Genomic DNA, 24,093 nt, shown 5'->3' on the forward strand with positions numbered 1-24,093 from the left:
AACTTCCTCTGAAGTCGGGCAGCCCAGTGGCTGGACTCTTCTCCAACCTCCCCCAGCCAAGCTCCTCTCAGCATCCAGATGTTCCTCTTCTCTCTCTCTCTGCCGCATCATTTCACCATCTGTCTGCTGGTCAGCTGGCTTGCTGGTGTGCTGGTCTGTTGGTCTGCTGGTCTGCTTCTGGAACCTTGGGTTCAGAGTTTATATGAGTGCAGGGTAGGGGGTGTTTTGGGCCAAAAGGCAGCTTTTTGGACATGAAAACGGAAATGCCTGTTCCCATTTAGGGCTGCAGGTCTTCAGGCTTGAGGGTGGGGTCTTTGCCCAGGAACTACCCTCTTCTACCCAGTGTTTCCCTGCCTCCTGTCCATATCACCTGTATACACAGTCTCAGGGAGTCCTGAGAAAGTGTGCCCAAGGCCATCAGATTCAGTTTGGCTCTGTATGTTTCAGGGAGGCAGGAATTACAGGCAAAGACATAAATCAGTACATGGAAGGTACACATTGGTTCACTCTGAAAAGGCGGGATGTCTTGAAGTGGGGACTTGCAGGTCATAGTTTGGTTCAGAGATTCTTTAATCTGCAGTTGGTTAAAGGAACAAAACTTTGTACAAAGCTTAGAGTTAGCAAAAAGAGATATTTAAATTAAGATAAGGATGCTATGTCAGAGTCAGCCACAAAATGACCTGTTTAGCAAGATTAATGGCCTACAGGTGTGACTTAACCCTTGCCTTGCATGGCCTAAGGTCTTGTTTATAATTTAGTATCTTATTGCCCAAAGAGTCTATTTAGTCAGTCTTATGATCTCTATTTTAACATTAATGCTGGTCACTTGTGCCTAAACTCCAAAGGGGAGGTATATCCGACCTGCCTTCCCATTGTGGCCAGGAACCGTTCTCTGGAGTCCCCTTGGCCAAGAAGGGATCCATTCAGTTGGTTTGGGAAGCTGAGGATTTTATTTTTAGTTTACACAGGGTCATATCAGATTGTTTTGACAGGGATGACTAATGGTTTTCTTCTCTTTCTGTTTCAGCCACAGCAGCTATCCTTAGCAGAGCACCCTGGAGTCTGCAAAGTGTTAATCCAGGCCTAAAGACAAGTAAGAATTTCAGTCCTTTTTCTTCCTTCAATGATATTTTCCATGTTTTAGTGTAATTAAGCTACTATCCTTTCTCTATTTTATTTGGGATGTTAGTAACTGGAATAGTGACTGAGTTGAAATTTTATAGGCAAGCAAAACATTTTTTAAGGATTTACTTTTAACTTCTGATATAGTTTGGATGTTTGTCCCTTCCAAATCTCATGTAATCCTCAATGTTGGAAGTGGAGACTGGGAGGAGATGTTTGGGTCATGTAGGTAGATTCCTCATGAATGGTTTAGCACCCTCCTCTTTGTGCTGTCCTCACCATAATGAGTGAGTTCTCATGAGATCTGGTTGTTTAAAAGTGTGTGGCACCTCCCCCTTCAATCTCTTGCTCCCACTCTCGCCCTGAGACACCTGCTCCGCTTCACCATGATTATACACTTCCTGAGGCTTTCACCAGAAGCAGATGCTAATACAGCCTGCAGAACTGTAAGCCATTTAAATCACTTTTCTTTATAAATTACCCAGCCTCAGGTACTTTTTTATAGCAATGAAAACAAACGAATACAACTTCTCTGCAAGGCTGCTTTTTTCTATTTTTGCTTATGCTTGGAGGTTAAGTAAGGCCAAATTAATGAAGGAGGAAAAAAGAGGAAATGATACATCATGGATCAACAATTATTTATTGAATTTAGGAAACTGCCTCTTTTTATAAATTCTTTTTAAAATTATTTTCATTATTATCTTGAAGTATTTATCTAAGGTTTACACTGGTAGAAAGTTAAACTTGTCTCTCCAACCAAATTGCCTTAAGCTTCAAAATTATGCCTTCTTGTAAGCTCTTTCTTACCCTTAAAATGACTTTACGCATTCCCCCCGGTCCTTTGACAATCTCCTTTCAACCACAAGACAGAACCCCAACATCAACTCTGTGGGGAAGCTTCTCCAAATTCTCTAGTCTTGAACAATATTCTGCCTTCTCTGCTTCTGCGGAACTTTGTCCTTTACAACATGATAGCATTTACCTCCTGACATTTTAGTGTGTGTGTTAGCCCTGCATATAGAACTCACCAGATTGTGTGGACTGCATGAATGAATTAATTCTATTGAACTTTAAGGCAAAGCGTAAACTTTATGCTTCTTCTAAATCCCTTACATCTCCTAAAAAAAATTCTGATCCATAGTAGTAGGTACTTGTTTGGTTAAATGTTAGGGATGGATATTTTTCATCAGTGGAAGTGTATGCTAGAGTCCATATTATGCAATAAGGGAAGGGAAGACAGTGTACCTAAATCAGTTAAGATATTGCTATTCTTGTTGTTATTCTGGAGTCACGAAATCATAATTTGAATTTTATGACTAAATTGCAGAATTAATTTCCAATGTGAGATTTTAACATTATTTCCTTGGAGGTGACCAAAAAGGAGAGTTGGTACTGTTTTTAACAACTGTCATTCAATTGTCAGTTGTACCAGACCACAAATCCTTTATAGCCCTCCTGTTTAAGAAGCATCTGACATGTTAAGCTGCTCCCTAATTAACAAAGAGGTTGTAAAAGAAGTGGCTGTTTGGTTCTGTTTGGGTTTCCCAGCCAGTATATTCCAAAGCCTTTTTTCACTCAACAGATGAGTGACGTGCTTTATATTCTGTAAGGAAATGAGAAGTAATCAGTTGAAAATGTGTTACTAATGGTAAATGCTTCACATTGAAACCATCCTCCTGACACAAACATAATACTTTGCCCTCCACTGTCCCCCAAAGTGGCAGTAGGATTTCTCTAAGTAATTTTCTTTATTAGGTCACAGGGTCTAAGAAGCGTAAACATTGTGCCTTGTTGAAATATAGCCTCTAGGTATGGAGGATGTGTTGAACAACTTCCTACCAGTCATTTGGCATATGTTGATTTCCTGTCTTCATGATACGTAAGACGACTAGCTAATTATCATTCATATGTGGGAAGTCACATAGATACTGACTTCCCCTATCTTTCCAGCTTTTTCTCATCAAAAGTCACCTGCTCTCTGTCCCAGGAACGACTGGCTAAAGTAACCTAGATCAGTGTCTGTAACAGTGGGCACCTATCATAGTGCACATGCTTGAACATATCATTGCCTTTTATCATCACGAGCCTCACATCCAGATGTGACAGACTCAAGTGCTCACATCACCTCACTCTGTCACTGTATACGTTGTTACCGTGTCACAAATATTTAACAGTCTGCTGTGTACTCAACCTTTAGCTGTGTGCCCTGAGGGAGACAGAGTAAGATACTGCCCTGACATCAAGGAGCTCACATTCTCCCTAAAGAGATAATTTCACATGAAAAGTTAATGTTTAACATGAAAAGTTAGTGTTTAACATGAAATGTCCTGAGAACATACAATTATAATTTACACGTTTCCTGTGTGTACTTTTCTAAGTTCTCACATTCAAAACAAAACCCTATGGAAGAAAAAATGAAATAAAAACCCTGTCAGGACAAATCCTAGCCAGAACTGACCAAACATAAAAAAATAAATGCCACTGCCCTCTCCAAGCCACCTTTACTTTATACTTGGGCCCAAGAAGCCGAAACATTGTTCCTTGTTGAAATATAACCTCTAGGTATGGAGAATGTGTTGAACAACTTCCTACCAGTCAGTGCCGTGCAGTGATTATGTAGCAGCATCTCCCTCCTCTTTCCTTCCACCCCCTGCCCCATCTCTCCTTCCTTGCGTCTATCTTCCCCTGCCAACAATAATTTTCTTATGTTCTAAGTAAATATCTTTAGTGCTTTCCCTACTACCTAAACATTAAACTTCAAACCTTTCCCAAGACCCTGAACACCCACCCCAGCTTGTAAGTTCAGGCTACTTACCATTCCCCAGGCACACTGTATTTTCCCTCCTCTGGTACACTGCTCATGTCATCGAATCTATCTTCCTCCCACCCCGCCCTGGATTCTGTAAATATAAATCAGTCCTGCCCACCTTTAAGTTTCAGTCAAAACCTGATACTCATGGCCTCAAGCAATCCCTCCCTTCTCCATGCTGGTCTGAGAGAGGTCATATTTCAGTAGCTCTGGAGAGACACATATGGTCAAACCAGATCAGCTAAAATTAACCCATGCTATGCACAACCTAAAGAATCACCTCTTGCTGTAACCTCTTTCTTCTCTTGCTCACCAAAAATTATCTGTTCTATTTGCTAAGTAAGCCCTTAGGGCTTTGCTCTGCTGGCAAAAGGTCTTCATCCATGTGAATGTGCATTTTTGTGTTAATGAGCACATGCTAACATGCCTTCCACAGATTAGTTTCTTAAGAAACATTTTCTGGGAAAAAAAAAAAAGACCTATTTTTGGTTAGTAACCCCAAAAGGACCTTTCAGTTCACATACGTGGGTAGCAGCATACTCCACTTATGCAAAGGTCAGCCCGGGGTAAATATGAGCAAAAACACATACTTAGGATAAGAAGAATGTTGAGGGAGTTTACAGTTTAAAGAGATATCCAGATAACGTTTTTATATTTTAAAGAAGTAATGCTATAATTTTACTACAAAGAAAACTTCTTTTTGTTTCTGGGGAGAAGAATAGGAAGAGTTACAATCTCCTAGAGAAAAGCAAAACATTTTTAGTATTCCCAAATAAGACAGGCATCTCAACTAGGGTGTTGTGGTTGCACGTTCTTTGTGCTTTTTCAAGAATTTTATTTCTCTGTCATAATTATTTACTGGCAGAAGATTTGTTGGGCCAAATATATAAGGCTTTCTTAAACACATATAGAGAAAAAAAATTAGATGATTGCACATCTTTCTGAGGGAGATTTTTCCCCTATTTTTAAAAGTCATTGCTTTTCACTGAATTTGTCTTGTATTCCTATAAAAGTGTAAATTTTGTGATTGACAGCATTTTTACCTCAAAATAAAATGAATATCCAACTGGAGCAAGCTTTATTGACTGCTTATTGGAGCATAAATTAGTCTAAGGTTTCATGAAAATAGGCATTTGAACGTGAGTATTAATGGCTGAGATCAGAGGCAAGTTTTGAAAGGATTCCAAAATATTATCATATTAGATAGGCAAGCAAATGAATTGCTTGAATGCTAGAAGTTCACAAACATTCAAATAATTGTGAGTTACATTAACTTCAATAAAAACTTTTGCAGGACAAAAATTTAATATAGTAAACTTCATCTTGCTTGTCCAGGTCCATATACATTCTTAGCTGGACTCTTGTCCTAGCTTCCTAATTTTTCTTCCTATCTCCTATTTTTCCCTATTCCAAGCCACCATAATCTGTTCTTGATTAATTCTTTCTGCCTACCTCTGATTCAGTGATTCATCTGCCCAATCATCTATAGTAGCTCCAAACTCTTTTCTAAATTATGAATAAACTTATCTCCCTGGCATTCAGAAAATTCAACAGCATTCATCGTATACACTTTTCTAGCCTTATCTCCCTTTTCTCTTATGTACTCGTATGTTTATATTCCCTGCATTCTTGCTTCATTATATCCATTTACATTGACCCTTTTACCAGTAATTTCCTCTTCTTTCCTCTCAGTCTGAAACAGTCCTTCATAGATTTTGTCCTATGAGCCATATTTCAAATATAACTTTATCCACAAAGCTTTGTCCAGTTTCCCCAACAGGATGCTGCTTTTGCTTTAGAATTGTAGCCTTTTTTTCCTCTCTCACAAGGAGAGAGAGTGTAGCACCGCAGTTTAAGTACTCAGCCTCTGGAGTAAGCGTTAGTTTAAGACCCAGTTCTACTGCTTACTTCCTGTATGATCTTCTCTAAATTTCATAACCTCTGTGTCTTTTTTTTTCAACCTCTAAAATAAAGATGCTAATAGTACCTACCTCAAGATTGTTGTGAGAATTATAAGTGTTGATATATTTAAAGTAGTTAGAATAGTATCGGGCTCTATAGTAAGCTTACGTGGTATTTATTGTATTCTCTTATGGCTCTTATTTTATTCCAATGTGTATTAAATTGAACCGTATGAAATTGCCCATGTCAACTCTATACTGGATCCTAAAATCATTGTGTCATTTGGTTCAACCAAATGTAGTGCTTTTTGCACCCCCCGTTAATAAATTGAACTATCTCTAAAGATAGGGACAATATCTTACACATCATTATATCCTACAGTACCTGCTACATACTTGACACATGCTGAGTATTTCATGGATGGTTATTGAATTTTGCACACACACACACACACTTCAAAAAACAAACAGAAGCCAAGCCCTCCCCACTATCTTAAGTACTCTTTGGCTACCAGGGAGTTTCCTACACGCCATTCAGCAGTCATTTATGAAAGGAGAGTGATAAAGATATAGAGGAGGAGAATTTTATCTTGTCTATTGCTGAGTATAAATACTATGCCTTTCCCAAAAGCCTTCCACAGAACCTTTCCTTCAGGTCAGGGACCTAGTGTCATGGGTCGGTCTTGGATAACGTTGCAGGACATATCAGTTCAACTGCCAAGGGAATCATAAATAGTCCTACTCCTGCCTGCGGCCCACCACTGCCTCTCTGCTTTCATTCTTTTTTATCAGATATTTTCAACATCAAGAACTTATTAGCTGATAATGCAACTAAATTAAGTATAACATAAGGGAAATGTGTCCTGGCAGGAACGGTATCTTAGAGTGAATGCACAGTCTTTATTGGTTACCAAAAAACAAAACAAAACAAAAAAAACTTGAGCTTTGGACAAGCAGTAGAGAGCAGAATTGATACTGGGTTCTGACACGGAAGCTGACATTAAATTATTGACAGTCTACTTGTTTATAAACTATTCAATAAACAATTTAGTAAGTAAACATAGATTCTTGCAATCCCTTTTAAGGAAACAGTGTTTATGTTGGCTCTCTTGTACCCAACCTAGAGCTCAGCCTTTCCTGACTCACATAAGCACTAATCTCCAGATAACACCAAGCATCCTAGGGTTATTATTTATCCCCCTTCCTTGTTCTCTGAAATAAGAGAAAGGCAGGTAAAATTATGCACTTTATGTAAGAAGAAATGGAGGTACAGAGAAAACAGCTTAAGTCTCTTAACAGCCCGAGAGAATGAAGAAGATATTGCCAAGGCAATGAGTTGTATCTGTCCCTAGGTAAGTAAAATATTAATTAAAGCATACAACTATATTAGTAATTCAAACAACAGTCTTTGCTTATATGGACTTTGCAGTGACTTTTTTCCAGCCTGAAATACTCAGATAATGACTGCCATTAGTTTTACACATATTAGTGCTTTATTATATACTGCTTTGTTTTCACACAAAATTGTTGGGAGATAAGAATTTTTTGTAAGAAATATTTGGTCTTAACTTTTTTATCCCCCTTCAACTTCAAGCAATTTTCTGAGCAATGATAAGTGGTAAGTAGATATTTACCACTTAGTTTACAAGAAACCTGTTTCTCTCTGTGCATTGGCTTAGGCACTATTAATGAAACCTTTGGAATGCAGGTCCCTTCTGGTTGTAAACATATACTGAGGTCTTCTATTTCTTTTGGAACTCAAACAATAAGAAAATAGTTAGAAATCTGTTTGTGGGCATAGGTCTCTAAAAGCCTTAATCTTAGAAGTGAGTAAAAAAAAATTTAGGCCAGACGCCGTGGCTCATGCCTGTAATCCCAGCACTTTGGGAGGCCCAGGCGGGTGGATCACGAGGTTAGGAGATGGAGACCATCATGGCTAACACAGTGAAATCCCGTCTCTACTAAAAATACAAAAAATTAGCCAGGCGTGGTGGCGGGCGCCTGTAGTCCCAGCTACTTGGGAGGCTGAGGCAGGAGAATGGCGTGAACCCGGGAGGCGGAGCTTGCAGTGAGCCAAGATCTTGCCACTCCACTCCAGCCTGGGCAACAGAGCGAGACTCTGTCTCAAAAAAAAAAAAAAAAAATTTAGAGCCTAAGAAGGATGATTAAGCATCTTACTTAAATTTTCAGTATGCCTGTGTACACTCTATATACTGACTTCTAGCATGGTTTCTTTTCCAAAGCATAACACACATTTTTTAAAGGGATAATTCAAGACAAACATTCTTTCACCCTGGGTGACCCCAAGGGGTGGTGAACACTTTTTAGTAACTCTTGAAAGTTAAAGCATCCAACAGTTGGTTGTGACCTTTGAGTTCTTCTAGCTTGTAGCCCACTGATTTGCTGCTTAGTTCCACAGCTTCAAAACCAACTCTAATCACTGCTCCCCAGAGAGCCCTAGCTTCTGCGTACAGGAGCCTCTCACCAGGAAAGGATACCTGAACTCCAGAAGGCCCTTTGTTCACACTGGCTCTTCCTAGTGGGGAACAGTTTTTTTTAAATAATGTACATTTATGCACTGGGAAAATATCTTGAATTTATTATTTAGGTGTAAGCAGACTTTAATACAACTTAACCTACACACTGAGAAAGCAGACACTTACAAAAAGATTTATGGCTTTGACAAAGCGTTCAAGTGTAGTTACCATTAAATAGTAGTTCAAGTAATTGTGTGTCTCATGGCAAATACATGCAATATAAGGTAATATATATTTAAACCAAAAATAACAAGAGGTGATCATTTGCTAAATAAAGAACTTATTACTTAGGAAAAAAATGTTACACAACTTTCAAAGGACTTTTAAAAATATAATATGATTTATAGGAAATTTATTTGCATATAATTCACAATATCTGGTACAAGGTAAGCTACCTCTGTGTTTTTTTTCTTTAGGTCAACAAATATTTAAACCAAGGGTTGATAAACTGGCCCTCAGACCAGATGCTTGTTTTTGTAAATAAAGTTTTATTGGACCACAGCCATGACTGTTTGTTTCAGATTGTGGCTACTTTGAGGCTACAGTGGCAGAGTTGAGTAGCTAAGACACAGAGCATAGGTCCACAAACCTAAAATATTTACTCTGGCCCTCTAAAAAAAAGTATGCCAAACCATTCTAAACAGAAAAGCAATTAATTCTTTTTTTTCAACTCTTATTTTAGATTTAGGGGGTACACGTGCAGGTTTGTTACATGGGTAAATTGCATGTCTCTGAGGTTTGGTGTACAAATAATCCCCTTACCCAGGTATTGAGCATATTACTTGATGTTTTTCAACTCACACCCCGCTCCCAATCTTCCCCACTCTAGTAGTCCCCTGTGTCTACTGTTGCCATCTTTATACCCATGTTTATCCAGTGTTCAGCTCCTGCTTATAAGTAAGAACATATGGTATTTGGTTTTCTGTTCCTGCGTTAATTCACTTATGATGATGACTTCCACATGCATCCATGTTGCTGCAAAGGACATGATTTTGTTCTTTTTTGTGGCTGCATAGCTTTTCATGGTATGCATGTACCACATTTTCTTTATCCAGTCCACCATCAATGCGCATCTAGGTTGATTTTATGTTTTTGCTATTATGAATAGTCCTGTGATGAATATATGAGTGCATGGGTCCTTTTCGTAGAATGATTTCTTTTTCTTTGGGTATATACCCAGTTATGGGATTGCTAGGTTGAATGGTAGTTCTGTTTTAATTTCCTTGAGAAATCTCCACACTGTTTTCCACAGTGGCTGAACTAATTTACATTCCCACCAGCAGCTATAATATGGTTGTTTGTTTGTTTGTTTGAGACAGAGTCTCGCTTTGTCACCTGGGCTGGAGTGCAGTGGTGCGATTTCGGCTCACTGCAACCTCCGCCTCCCAGGTTCAAGCAATTTGCCTGCCTCAGCCTCCTGAGTAGCTAGGATTACAGACATGCACCACCACGCCCAGCAAATTCTTTTAATTTTTAGTAGAGATGGGATTTCACCATTTTGGTCAGGCTGGTCTCGAACTCCTGACCTCGTGATCTGCCCCCCTCAGCGTCCCAAATACTATACCTCCCCTCAGTATAATATGGTACTTTAAGGAACTAATCATCAAGTTTGTACTAGTTACCATCTTTTAGTCTCCTGTTATCTTCAATTTCATAATTGGCATTAATGACAATACAGTATTCACTTTATAAATTTGCTTCATAGTAAACTCTTCTGAAATAAATTACAGTCATGCATCACTTAACAGTGGGGATAGGTTCTAAGAAATGCATAATTAGGTAATTTCATCATTGTGTAAACATGAAGCGTACTTACACAAACCTGGCTGGTGCAGTCTGCTGCACACCAGCCTTTATGATATAGTCTATTGTTCCTAGGCTACAAACCTATACAGCATGTTACTGTACTGAATATTCTCAGCAATTGTAACACAATGGTAAGTATTTATGTACCTAAACATAGAAAAGGTACAATAAAAATATGGTATTGTAATCTTATGGGACGACTATCACATATGCAGTCTGTCGTTGACCAAAACATCGTTATACAGCACAAGACTACAGTTGAAAATTTTAAATTACATATGTGGGTTGCACTGTATTTCCGTTTGCAGCATTGATATATACATTTAATGGTTTGTATGTTTGTGCTTGCATTCATAAACATTAAACTGTTACAGGGAGCATATTTGCTTGTGTAAAAAAATAAATATTTTTTATTTCTAATGATGTATAAAATTATTATGGTTATGTTTAAAGAGGCTTGAAGAGGTATTATGGTTATATTTGAAGAGGCAATGGAAACGTCACCTTTGTCACTGACCAAAACATCATTGTGTGGTTCATGACTGTAATAGTGTAAAGTAAGGATTAAATGTATCAGCTAATCAATGTGGACATATCATTCAGTATTATTAAAGATACTCCATCCAATGAAGCCTGAACACCTGTAAATGCTTGGTGATGGACGGAAAGGGCAATTATTTGCAGCTGGACTGTCTGAGACATGTCATCATTATTGCATAATATTTATTTAATGAAGGATCAATGCACCATACAGCTCCAGTTTGAGAGCACACTTGACATTGTAGTTTGTAGATCTTTTATGAACTGTCTGCTATCACTGAATTTTTGCTGAAGAATAAAGACAAAAGATTCTCTCTTTAGGAAATTGTGCACTTTAAAGACTCATAAACCTGAAACCTCATAGAATCATAATAGATGTATTTTCAGAGACAATTTCTGAGTCCTTGACATATTCTCAAATGTCATTCATGTCTTCACTGCCGCAGGTTATCTTTTTATTTTTATCTGTCATGGAAAAGCAGCCTTTTTCTTTTTTTATCTCTTACTATGCCTTAACAAATAGAATTTAAAACCCCAAATTTGAATTATTTTGAAAGCCAATATTTGTAGCAAATCCATCTATGCTCTGTGTTGTCAGCACATATGGTTTTGTGCACCTGCTACCATGAAATTCTGCCAGGGTTATCCTCAGAGAAATGGAGAGACACCTGATGCCATCCTTACTCTGACAGAAGTTTTTCTTCCTGTGAATTCCAAAAACTTTTGAAGTTATGCATCTCTTGAATTGAACTTCAGTGGCTTGTGTTCACATGGTATCTTCCTTTCTAGATTGTAAGTTCTTTGAGGGCAGGGACTGAGTCTTTCTCATCTTTATATGCTCTGCTCCTCCGCTCTTGGTTTAGCCAGAGCCTTACAAAAAGTAGAAGCTTAAATAATGTTTATTAGATGAATATCATACTAAGTTCCAGAAATTACCTGAGAGCAATTGAAGAAGGGAAGTGTGGAGGGAGAGGTGTTAGCATAGATTTCATAGTGTTTGAGTTTGGCATCCTTTTCCTCAACACTAATACTAACACAGATAAGTAACCTAACTGCCTTCTCAAATCTGAGAGCAGTAGATGCATTTTCTCTTTTGGGACTTTTCTATCTCATGTGGGAAAAGCAAACAAGAAAGTCCTGCAAAAGTCTTGTAGGTATTTATTCTTATCAGTGGTTGTGGCAAACTCTTTTACTGGTTTCAGTTGGTCCCACAGGCTATGTGATGAGGACTTTGGGGTTTGGGGAGCTGGGAACCATGAGTTGTCTCTTACGTATGACCTAACATACTGCTAATACCCCACAAGCTTCAATTTATCCACCTCGAAATGGATATACTAACATCTATCTCAAAGGGTCATTGTGAGGAGCGAGTAGGAACATAGAAAAGTTCCTAGCACAAAGTAGATATGGAGGATATGGAATAAGATGTTAGGTATTTTATTATTTTTACTGCTGCTCCTGCTGTTACTACTACTGCTATTATTATTACTACTCCTGGAAGAGTAGGACTTGCCTGGGACACTGACCCTACTTACCCCTTCACCTCATTCACCAAAACTTATCTCCTATATAAATTCATGTATATTTTTCTGGAAGGATAAGAAAAATCCTTCATCTAGGTAGCATATTTTATATTTGAATAGTTTATGTTTCAAATCCCAGAGAAGGCCTTTACAGCCAAATTTGAAAAAAAAATAAATTTAAAAATAAATATTCAGTGTTTCGTATATAATAAAATACCTAACATCTTATTCCATATCATATGGGGGGGTGTGTGTGTGTGTGTGTGTGTGTGTGTGTGTGTGTGTGTATCTTTTAATTGCCATGTATTTCTACCAAAAAATACAAAACTTAATTTTATATGCTGAAAGACCCTCGTTTGAGAATCGCTGCTTTTATGTTCTGCTTTAGTCTGGGCAACAGATAGCTTAGGTTGTCGCTTTACAACTGGAGAAGCAGGTAGGACTGAGAGGCTCACAATACTCCAAATTACCAGTGCCAGTCCCATGGCACCAAGACAGGAAAGGCAGGCACCCAAACAGAAAGGTAGTGCAATTAATTGCTTCAAATTCTTTACTCAGGGCTGCCCTTAGGCATGATCAGATAAAATGTACACATTGTTTGGCACTTGGTAAAATGTTGTTTCCTTTCCTTCCTCCTTCCCCTGACAGACTCTCCTTAGGTACAAAAAAGATGAGGCTGTACACATAGCTGTACACATAGCTAAAAGCTATGCCATTAAAACAAACTTCTTCTTTTTCAAAGAGCAACTTCGCCCCTTACTGGACTAAACTCAATCCAAAGCTCTTTTCTCTAAGCTTTATAACACTTACTGCCTGGATGAGTCATTTGTCAATAAATACAGAATATTTGTATAGGTGGGGTTCTTGTATATATGTATGAGCCCCTAGAGTATCTAACTTAAAATTTATTTTTGCTTTAGAAGTTCAGGAATAAGGAGGCTTTGATGATCAATTTTAACAACCGCAATAAATAATATAGTAACTAATGGTTAGGTGTCCAGGCTAGCCCAGGGCAGCCTGTGTGATTCATGCTGCTGGTGAACTGCGGCTGGCTGGGTGAACTAGATCTGGAATTCTGTGGTGCCTAAGGAAGGGAAGGGAATATTTCCCACACTATCTCATCCTGCCCTCACTATCCCTACCCCCAATCTCTCTCTAGATTGTACCCCACCTACCCTGCTTTTTCTGTGAAAGACCAGCTGGGGCAAATATTTTGGATTAAGTAAAATTTGTCTTGGGTAACTTCCCAAAAATTTAGTTTTTAACTGAATAATCTTGGTTAATCCATGAGTAAATAAGCTTGTAGAGTATAGTCAGCCTCACTGTGAGAAGCCGACAAACCAGAAAACCAGAGGAATATACACCAATTCCTTCCTGCCCTGCAAACCTCTGCTTCTTGAGGTTTTTAAAGAGTGGGTGCTTAATTGATTAGTCATTAGTTATTGACAGGACCAAAGAGATATGCCTGGCTCCTCTTGGAAAAACCAAAAGACTGAGAGGGAAAAGTACACCAAAAAGATACCCAAGGAGGCAGACTGCTATAAAGAAAATAATTAGGAGAAGAAATCATATGTTTTCAGATGAACAGAATCTGGGGATGAAAAAAGCAGCCTTTTCAGGCAGATGATGGAAAGATAGAAACTAAATTCGGAAGGATTAGAAGACGATTAGAAGGGCGAGAATTCATAGAAGACCAAGATTTCCCAAATTACCAAAAGAAAGCAAGCCCAGCCTTGTTCAGGCTGCAGAATGAGAAAGCCCTTCTAGTAAGATCCGTACAATGAATTTCACAAATGTTGATTTCTTTCTCTCCTCTTTGAGCCCATAATCACCTCCTTCTACTTGCACAACCTTGACCATCACCACTACCTATAACTAATAACCAGTTCTTATGTTCCCCTCAAGGCATAACACAAAAATGTTTTCTTTGTGATTACTTTCTCTACAAAAAAGAGGGAGAGAGAGAGAAACAAGTCAGGGGACTTCGTTGGTGAGTGTAGACCACAGCAAGAACCTAAAATCCTAGTGGGTTGTCAATATAGACAGGCTGAAACCACTATCCTGAAGTGGTGGTTCTAGGTAGGTATGCCCATGAGAATCATCTGTGGATAAGTATTTTCAGTAAATACACATGCAGGACCTCTACCTCAAATGTACTGAATTGAACTTCATTGCTGGAGCTCAGGCATTTCGTATTTGTTTCCTAAGCTGCTATGACAAATTACCGCAAACTTGGTGGCTTAATAAGAGAAATGTATTCTGTCAGAGTTCTGGAGGCCAGAAGTCCAAAGTCAAGGTATGACCAGGATTGGTTCCTTCTGGAGGCTCTGAGGAAAATCTGTTCCATGCCTCTCTCCTAGATTTTGGTGACTGCCAGCAATCTTTGGTGTTCTTTGATTTGCAGAAACATCATTCCAATCTCTGGTTCTGTCTTCACTTGACCTTCCCTATGTCTGCGATTGGTCTCCTTTCTGTCTCTTATAAGGACACCCGTCACTGAATGCAGAGCCTATCCTAATGCACAAGGAGCTCAATTATACCTTAATTATATCTGTAAAGACCCTTTTTCCAACTAAAGTCATATTCACAGGTACCAAGGTTTAGGACTTGGACATATCTTTGGAAGATACAGTTCAACCCATTACACATATGTATTGAAGGGAAAAATTCATGCCACAACTGATTATCCTGTAAAGAATGTTGGCTTAACTTAATGCATTTAATGCACCGTTTCTCCAGCACTTAGGAAATGCTAGGAGATGCAAAGCTAAAGCTAAATAGGCTTCTTTATTGCAGAACCTCTCAGAGGCTCTCATCTGTTTGTGTGCATTATAAATGTCCAAGAGAAAGAAAAGAACCACAACATTTCCTGGAAATAGTTGACCAGGGAACTTCTTTTCAAGGGATTACCTATGAACTACCTCAGTGGACACTAATGACTAAAGAAATACACGCTGCTGGTGATCATGGCACTTCCAAACTATGCTCAATGGTGTGGGCATGAGTCTACCACAGTGTCTAAACACTTAGAGTGTTAATGTCTACACGACCTCTCCCTGGATATGAGCACACATCCTTCATCAAATATCTACAGTGGTTTCCCTAGAGGATTTGCATATGTGCATGGATTTTTAGATGTCTAGTCTCTACTCTTGTCTTCCGCCATTTTTGTAGAGAGAAATTGGCAAAATATTAGCATGAATGGAAGGGAAAGGTGGCCAAGATAATACATTATGCCTTTTTTTTTCCCCTGAAAACAGCCCAGAATATCTGAAAAGGGAGAAGTGACTTAATCATTTCTATTCCCACAATTCCGGTCCTACAAAATTGATATCAGTATATGATTCATCCAGAAGTTCACAGTGGTATTTTTTAAAAAAACACTTTTAGAGGTTACCAGGGCATCTCACTATTTTAAAATTTAATACCTCAAGGGAAATAAGCAACTACCTTGAATTTTTGCATGAATTGCATTCGAGAATAACTGAATAGTTGGTGGAATAAAGTTGTTTTTTTAAAAGTAGGCATATTCTAGTTAATAAATGTAAAAGAAATGGTAGGATTAGAAAAATCACTACGTTACAAACTCTAGTGACATAGTAGATTTGAGCAAGATGATCAGTGAATGATAAAATATTTAGGTATGCTCTCTTCTAGGTGAATCAAGCTGACAACACCTTGGACCCACATTTGTCTTACCACATGATATTATATGTCTCCTGATACTTAAAATAAATATCAAATAAATGTTGATAATTGTTGAAAATTGGTGATGAACATATAGTTCACAGCACCACCCATGATGGATTCTTTCCATGAGAATTGATCTGAATCAAAGTAAGCCTCTAGGTCTAACTCTAGGAAATAACAGGGATAGAGGAACATTTTTAAAGTCTTTAAGAATGCAGTAAGCTGAAAGAAATTGTCTGGTTTCTGCAATAACAGCAACAAAATTATGTAATAAGAAGAGAGAGGGAGAATCATGGATTTATACAAACTTAAGAGACACTGTGTGAGTCTAGTTTGTATCCTAATCAAACAAATTAACTGTCAAAAGATGTCTTTTGAAACATGATGGGAAATTTGAGCATAAACTAAGTATTCTACAATATTCAGGAATCATTACTAATTTGTTAGATATGATGTTGGTATGATTTTTTTAAATGAGAAAGTTTTTAGCTTTTAGAGATACATACCTAGATAGTTATGGGTGAAAGCATGTGATTAAAAAAAAAGATAGTGGAAGTACACAAAACAGGATTGCTAAATGTTGATAATTGTTGAACCTTGGTGATGAACATATAGGAATTAATTAAACCATATTTTCTATTTTTATGCTTATTTTGCAAATTCCAAAATAGAAATAGAATAATCCCTCATGAATGGATGGTCTCAAATTTCATCCCCAAGTAAACACCATTCACATTCTCAGTGGAACCCATGAGAATATTATGAAGTATATGTCTATCTCATTTCATTATATATGGAATCCTACCATTCCTTTTGTCTTTATTAGTAGTGGCCAGAGTTCTATCTTGAAATGTGGGAAATGTCCTTATATGAACAGATTAGTTTAGAGAATTATTGTGAGAAAACCAGAAAATATTTGAGTTCTAGCTAACTGGATATTGAATGAGTTGTGCTGAAATATGTGGTCATGAAGGGTTGATAATGAAATACTTGCTTTCCAGTGGCAAGGAAAAATAAATCTCTTAGCTAGAATTTACAAGGTCATTCTTGAAATCAATCAACCTGGGCTGAAGATCTCATTGCTGCTGTTATCTGGCATGATGGTGTTTGTTTGTGCACAGCTCTGTTGATGTGAGCTATCAAATATTTCTTAGAACTGAAATCATCTAATAGCAAACACTGCTATGTCCCAGTGGAGATTCCAAGACTCTTTGGCCATGGAACATTTACATTCTATCCCCTTTCATCACTCCTGAACAAACAAAAACAAAAAAAGGAAAGATAACCCATAGGCTTTTTATTTCATTGAAAACCAAAGAGAGAGAGAGGAAAGAACCAGTTAGTTGCCATTTTCTAAATGCAAGCTTTTGTTGTTTCTGCCTTCTGATTCTTTGCTCTTAAAGCTATAGCTTTCAAGCTTGTGTATACAGGCCCAGAGAGAATATTTGAAATGTGGCCACCCTACCCATGTCCATGCTACTCTTCCTGCCTTTCTCTCTGCCTACTTCTGCTCCACCATCCCAGGTCAGGGGCTTGGAGGCTGACAGCATTACAAGTAGTATAGTGGTTCAAGCTCACATAAACAAGATGAAATCCAAATAATAACCAAAATGTATTTTATTTCAAGGACTGGACTACTCAGTTCCCTTAGTTTCGCTGACCAATTTCTAGGAGCCCTAGGCTCAGCTCTTGGTTGTCTCAGAACAACCAATGCAATGAGGAGAGTACTCATTTGCACCATATGCATCTGCTTGTTAGCCTGTGCTACCAAAATTGATTCATTACTTGGCCTTCTCTGAAAAGAAAAATGAAAACAAAAATGCACTCTTAAAAATAATTCTTAAAATACAACCAGGAGGCATGTGCTTAGACATGGCTCACCTTCTACCAAATCACACTTTATGATTTTCCACAATATTATCTGCTATTCCTCCTGCTCCTAAGGTTCCATGGAACAGAACAAGTTGAAGAATGTTAAGGTTTTACTAAACCTTTTAGAACAGAGGCTTTGGGGAAGCAAGAGAGAGGTACACTGAAAATGAAGTGTCTGTCTCTGCTCCTATTAATGTCATAGGACTAGAAGTTGACCTTATAGCTGATTACAAATGAACCCTGCAAATTGAACCCCAGCACATGCCTCTCATTATCCATTCTTCTCTTTGCAGGATGGGGTCCATGCTCACATATCAAGAAAATGGTGGGTTTCAGTGTGGCTCACTGGGTGAGGTTTTGGCATGCAAACTAATATGGGTTAGTGTACATCACCCATAATAAAAGTAAAAGCTTTTTTTTTTATTTGCCCAGGTAAATAAGCAAAAGGCAGATCTAAAATACACTAAAGTTAAGTTCCATGGGGACAGAAATGTCTGCTTTGTTTGTTGTTATACAATTGACACCTAGAATGGTGACTGGACCATAGCGACTACAAATGAAATATTTCTTAAGGGAATGAATGATTCTGCAGGATAGATGTTCTCTGCATTTGGATAAGTGATGATACTATAGACTCAGAGCCTAGGTAGAAAATGTTGTCCCACTTTCAGTTCTGCAAACTGACTTGAGGTGCTTGGTGACATCCTGCAGCAAGCAAACCAAATGAAGGCATCTCTGAGACCCCATAGTCACCACCAGCATGCTAGCCTCCCATTTCCTTGCCCACCCTCGATTTTCAAATCGGGAATCACTGTGGTACCAGACTGGGAATCGTGACCTGCATACTTTCTCATATTGGGGCTTGGGATTTTGAGATCTTATTTCCTTTTTTGGCTTCTTGAGATCTGAAATTGTTGTTCAGAGAAGCATATTAAGACAATGACTCTTCCATTACCATGCATTTCTGTTACCAACAGAGGAGGTAAGTGAATCACTTAAAATGATACAATTCCATCCACTTCAGTACACCATAAACATATCCTTAGCTTTGACTATAATTATAGTATGTGGGTGATGCCGCTGAGAAAATGGTATAATTATAACATTATGGTTGAGAATTGTCTGAGTAGAAAACACTGAGCTGTACTGTGCAAAGTTTAAGGCGGAATTATGGGTCCCTTTTCAATATGAATAAAATTGATTAGCCAATTGCAACTGAGAGCTTTATACAATGATATTAATAATATAAAAATCGGCCAGGCGTTGTGGCTCACGCCTGTAATCCCAGCACTTTGGGAGACCGAGGCGGGTGGATCACGAGGTCAGGAAATCGAGACCATCCTGGCTAACACAGTGAAACCCCGTCTCTAATAAAAATTAAAAAAACTTAGCTGGGCGTGGTGGCAGGCGCCTGTAGTCCCAGCTACTCTGGAGGCTGTGGCAGGAGAATGGCGTGAACCCGGGAGGCGGAGCTTGCAGTGAGCCAGATCCTGCCACTGCACTCCAGCCCGGGTGACAGAGGGAGACTGCGTCTCAAAAAAAAAAAAAAAAAAAAAAAAGGTCAAGGGCCAAAGTAACAATGTAGGAAAAATGTGATGCTTTTAAATTCATTTACTTCTAGTAGTCTTATATGCAAGCCTAATGCAGAGTAGAGAAGCTCACCAACTTGAAGGAAGCATGAATTAAATTACAAGGAAATCTAGCTTAGAAAAATTAACCCTGTAGCTTGGTTTTTCCACTCTTTGCTCTTGGCAAAAGGATCTTACATATATATACCAAATGTCTATTTGAAAATTTTGTTTCTCTGAATATAGCTTTCTTTTCTCTTTAACAGACTGGTCCAATGGTTCTAGATTTTATGCTACCATAAATTAAATAAGACAGCATTCTATATCATGACTGAGGTGTTAATGACATTATGCAGTTGTCACATTTTGAAATATAAACTTAAATGTGAGCTTTCCACTGTGTGTAAAGTTTATCTGTATTTTAAAAAACTTTTTTTAAAGACCAGAGATTTTCAGCAACAAGAAACATAAAGAAGTAAAAAGAGTATAGGCACCAACCCAAATGTCCAACAATGATAGACTGGATTAAGAAAATGTGGCACGTATACACCATGGAATACTATGCAGCCATAAAAAATGATGAGTTCATGTCCTTTGTAGGGACATGGATGAAATTGGAAATCATTATTCTCTGTAAACTACCGCAAGAACAAAAAACCAAACACCGCATATTCTCACTCATAGGTGGGAATTGAACAATGAGAACACATGGACACAGGAAGGGGAACATCACACTCTGGGGACTGTTGTGGGGTGGGGGGAGGGGGGAAGGATTGCATTAGGAGATATACTTAATGCTAAATGACGAGTTAATGGGTGCAGCACACCAGCATGGCACATGTATACATACGTAACTAACCTGCACATTGTGCACATGTATCCTAAAACTTAAAGTATAATAATAATAAAATAAATAAATAAATAAACAAGTTAAAAAAAAAAAACCCTGCCCTAGAGGACCTGCTCCACCACTTAAAAGCCATGTACCTCTTGAAGCCTATTTCCTTTATTTCCAAAATAGGAATTTTTATATTTACACCCTAACCAGCACATGGGTCACATGTGATAACCATGTGCAAGTTTCTTACAAGTGTTCTAGGAATCTGTAAGTCTTAGAGTTCTGAGGTTTACTTGCAAAGGAGAGGAAATTGTGGGTTGCACCAAACAGTTAAACAGGGTGGCAGGGAATCCCTGTCACGTACCCAGGCCTTTGGGTTATTTTCTAGGGTGAGGGGACATGGCCAGTAGTACAAAGAGCATGTGAGTGCATGGATGTGGGTGTGTGTGGTCATGAGTGGGTGTGTATGTTTATGTACAATACATGTATTGGAAGATAAAATGGAAAATAATTTGTCTTCCTGACTTCATCTCTATTCGTGGCTTTTCTTAGAGTGTTATTCCTCTCTACACAAAGCGTCAAAACAGAAACCCCTCCCCTTCTTTATTATATCGGAAATCTGGGAATTCAGTTTTCCTTGTCTTATCCTACTCCCTGTTCTGTTCTAAATATATAATAATAATAAGTACTAGTACTAGTAGTAGTAGTAGTAGTGGTGGTGGTAGTAATGGTAGCAGTAGTAAGAGGATGAAAAGATGGAGGAGGAGAATTGGAAATAGGGAGGTTTCCTGTACCTGACTGGCAGTTTATATAGCAACCGCCTGCAGATTTAGGTTGTTTCTGACTGCGCTTATTTTGTAGCAACCTCAATAAGCTGTGACGACGGGCAATATCTTTAGCCCTAAGATACTGTCTCTTAAACCTGACCAATATTTCTTATTTCTCAAAGAGTAATGATAATCTTTTCTGTCTGATAAGTTCAAAAGGCACAACTGATTTTCCTAACATTTCCCTCAAATGAAAGGAGTATTTGAAAAATGGAACTCAAAGGAGGAGCCACCTCAGAAGCCTAACTGGAGCATTCAGACTGCATCAGACAGACTTGGCTTCAGTTCCGACGCTGATACTTGCTAGCTGTGGGATTTTTGGACAAGCTTCTCATCTGTAAACAAGTATAAATACTACCTACTTTATAAGCTCATATGAAAATTCCCACAAAGTATGATGTTAGTTTCCTTTCTTTTTGTGCTCAGCTCTAAAAATATGCAGTGTAGTGAGTCATTAATATTTCATTAACATAAGGGAAAACTATATACCCAACCCAAAAGCTGAGATTCTTCAGAACATTTTTTAAAGAGGTTCTAATTAGGAATTTTATGAGTGGAATACAGAGTACTTTTTAAATAATAATAACAATGATTAATTTAAAGTTACTAAACAAAATACCTTAATGAATTTGAGAAAAATAAACTGAAGATAAATATTAAATGTTAAAATAAAAAATTATTAAAGTAATAACATGCAAGTCACTTGATACTTACAAAGTAACACAGAATTAGACATAAAGCCACATTTAAGAGGCAGCAAAGCCAAAATGGCTGGCCCCCTTTAAAAGGCTCTTGGCAATAGACATACGGAAAACTGTCATCTCTTCCCTGGGCCTTACTTCCTACTCTGGATAAGCAGCATCATTCACACAAAAGAACACCCAGAATAACTAAGAAAGAGATGAAATGATTTATCGGAGCTAGTTAAAATAATTAAATCTTAAAAACATGTTCTCCTGGGCATAGAGTGGGGTGATTTCTGCAAACATTTTGAAAATAAAGTAACCCTAAAACAAGGATTTGGTTTAACTGCTAGAAAACAATGTGACAGGTTGAGAAAACTGAAAATGTTCTTAAAATCTTGTTTATTTGAATGGTGAGCCAGCCATCCAGGGGAGAAACCAGAGCTCTTTCCTTTAAGAAATATAGACTTCAGTTGGAAGAAAAAATTGGTAGGTTTTAACATTCAACCTACTAGTGAAGTGAGAATATTGATTGAGCACCTATTATTAGGATAAATTTATCTTAAGTGACCAAGGGAAGGGTCATGGGTGACGGGAACTGTCAAGAAAGAAAAAAAATATGGCTGTGGATCTTAAGTACTTACAATCTACGGAGGGCTCTTGTCTCCATTTTCCTTAGACCGTGATGTTGCTCAAAGTCACATAAGAGGGCACAAAATTTACTGAATAATATTACAAAAAGCAGCAATGACACTGAAATGCTTGCATTATATTCACTATCCCAGTCATCTGCAGTTGCCTGGGGGATTTACAAGCAAGGACAGGAAAATGCTAGTACCAACCAGTTCTAGATAAAGAATTTATTTGCTCCAAAAACTTTCACTGTGTTCAATAAATTAGATTGGCCGGAATTAAAAGGTAATAAGGCCCATTTTCTTATGTAGGTCATCAATTAATTTAACTCTAAAGATAATTCCAAAAGAAGAGGTTTAAAAATCGTTTGAGTAGTAGTAACATCATTGGAATTTATTTAAAACTTCCCAATGTACTCACTTTTACAGATAACATATATATATGTATATGACTGCTGGCATAATGATCAAAATGATCAGTTTTATTACTTTGTAATCACATCAAGTAACACTGATGGTTGAAATAAAATGTGTTAGATGAGTGAATGCAAAGATAACATATAGCAAATGAAAGTCTTTGTCTATGAAGCACATGATTGTTATAATTGTTGCTGCCCTTTTTGGATCCTGAACCAGATTCCCCAAATAAGTAGGTAACACAGCATTTGTCTTTAGCACTTTTTCAAGCATTGTAATCCATGCACTGAAGTAGGCTTAATCGGCCTACAGCTATAAACTCCAAGGTGATTTTAAAGCCTGAAGGTTTATAGGTCTTCATTAGGATAAGCTGGGCTTACCATATAAATCTATGAGAACTTTGCTAGAAAAATAGTGGAATTGTTGAATAGGGAAAAGAGATAATGGTAACGGGATTGGCCTGATGTCTTCATCCTAGAAAAAAAAAAGATTTCTGCTTGGGCATTAAGGACTCCAGTGATGATTCTGGGAGACTTTCAGGAATGTTGACAAGGCTTGAGCTACTCAGGATTTGATGCCAAAGAAGCCACACTGCACATGTGTTCCTCTAAGGTGTACTTGGTTCTCATCTGAGAGGCAAATGCTCTACTTCTTTTTTAATTGTTTGGTCCTAAGTTACCTTCAGACTCCACCTAACCACATCTCTAATCCTGTGTATTGCCTTTCTAGCATCTTGTAAATTCCAAGCGGTTGGGGGAACCTTTAGGTTCCAAGGCTGAGCTAAGTTATAAATAATACCCTGTGCAGTGTTGAGAATGAAACAGAAGCTTTGGTGCATGGTAGCCCACTGTGAGTGAGGTTTCAAAGGAGCAGTCCAGGGGCCCTACATGAATAGGCATATATGGGCCAAGAGACAGGCTTCTCTCAGCCATACCATAGTATACTGGAACAATGAGAAATGGGAGAGGACATACTTCTTAAAGTGACACACTGACCTGTTTTCATTCTCTCCTCTCTCTGCTTCTCCATTTCCACTTATTGCCCCTATTGCATCTGTCCAGTAACTGTTTCTTTAACAGTTTTCCAGACTGACATTATTAATCCAGAAGATAGATGGTGGTTTTTTAATTAAAAGAGAAAACTGATTTTATTTGGTGAGACTTCTGCTATCACCTTCAGTATTATATCCCAATATGAGTACTTTTTTTAATGTTCTACTAAATCCAATAGTATATTCACCTCACTCTCAAGTTAAACTCTTGGCTTTAAAAAAATTAGCCAGAAAAAATTCATAAGAAAAAATACAGTATTTTAAATTCTGTAAATGA

General features: G+C 38.0%; 1 protein-coding gene across 3 annotated transcripts in view; it reads left to right on the forward strand.

Annotated features, from left to right (window-relative positions):
• Window positions 1-24,093, forward strand: part of GHR (growth hormone receptor) — a 299,099-nt gene that overhangs the window by 205,451 nt on the left and 69,555 nt on the right. For all 3 annotated transcript variants that reach the window (XM_054488655.2, XM_063664781.1, XM_054488654.2), the window contains exon 3: window positions 1,028-1,093. In XM_054488655.2, the coding sequence (XP_054344630.1) occupies window positions 1,028-1,093 (66 nt within the window). The remainder of the gene's footprint in view (window positions 1-1,027; window positions 1,094-24,093) is intronic.

The sequence above is a fragment of the Pongo pygmaeus genome, chromosome 4, assembly GCF_028885625.2.
Source record: "Pongo pygmaeus isolate AG05252 chromosome 4, NHGRI_mPonPyg2-v2.0_pri, whole genome shotgun sequence".
Lineage (NCBI taxonomy): Eukaryota > Metazoa > Chordata > Mammalia > Primates > Hominidae > Pongo > Pongo pygmaeus.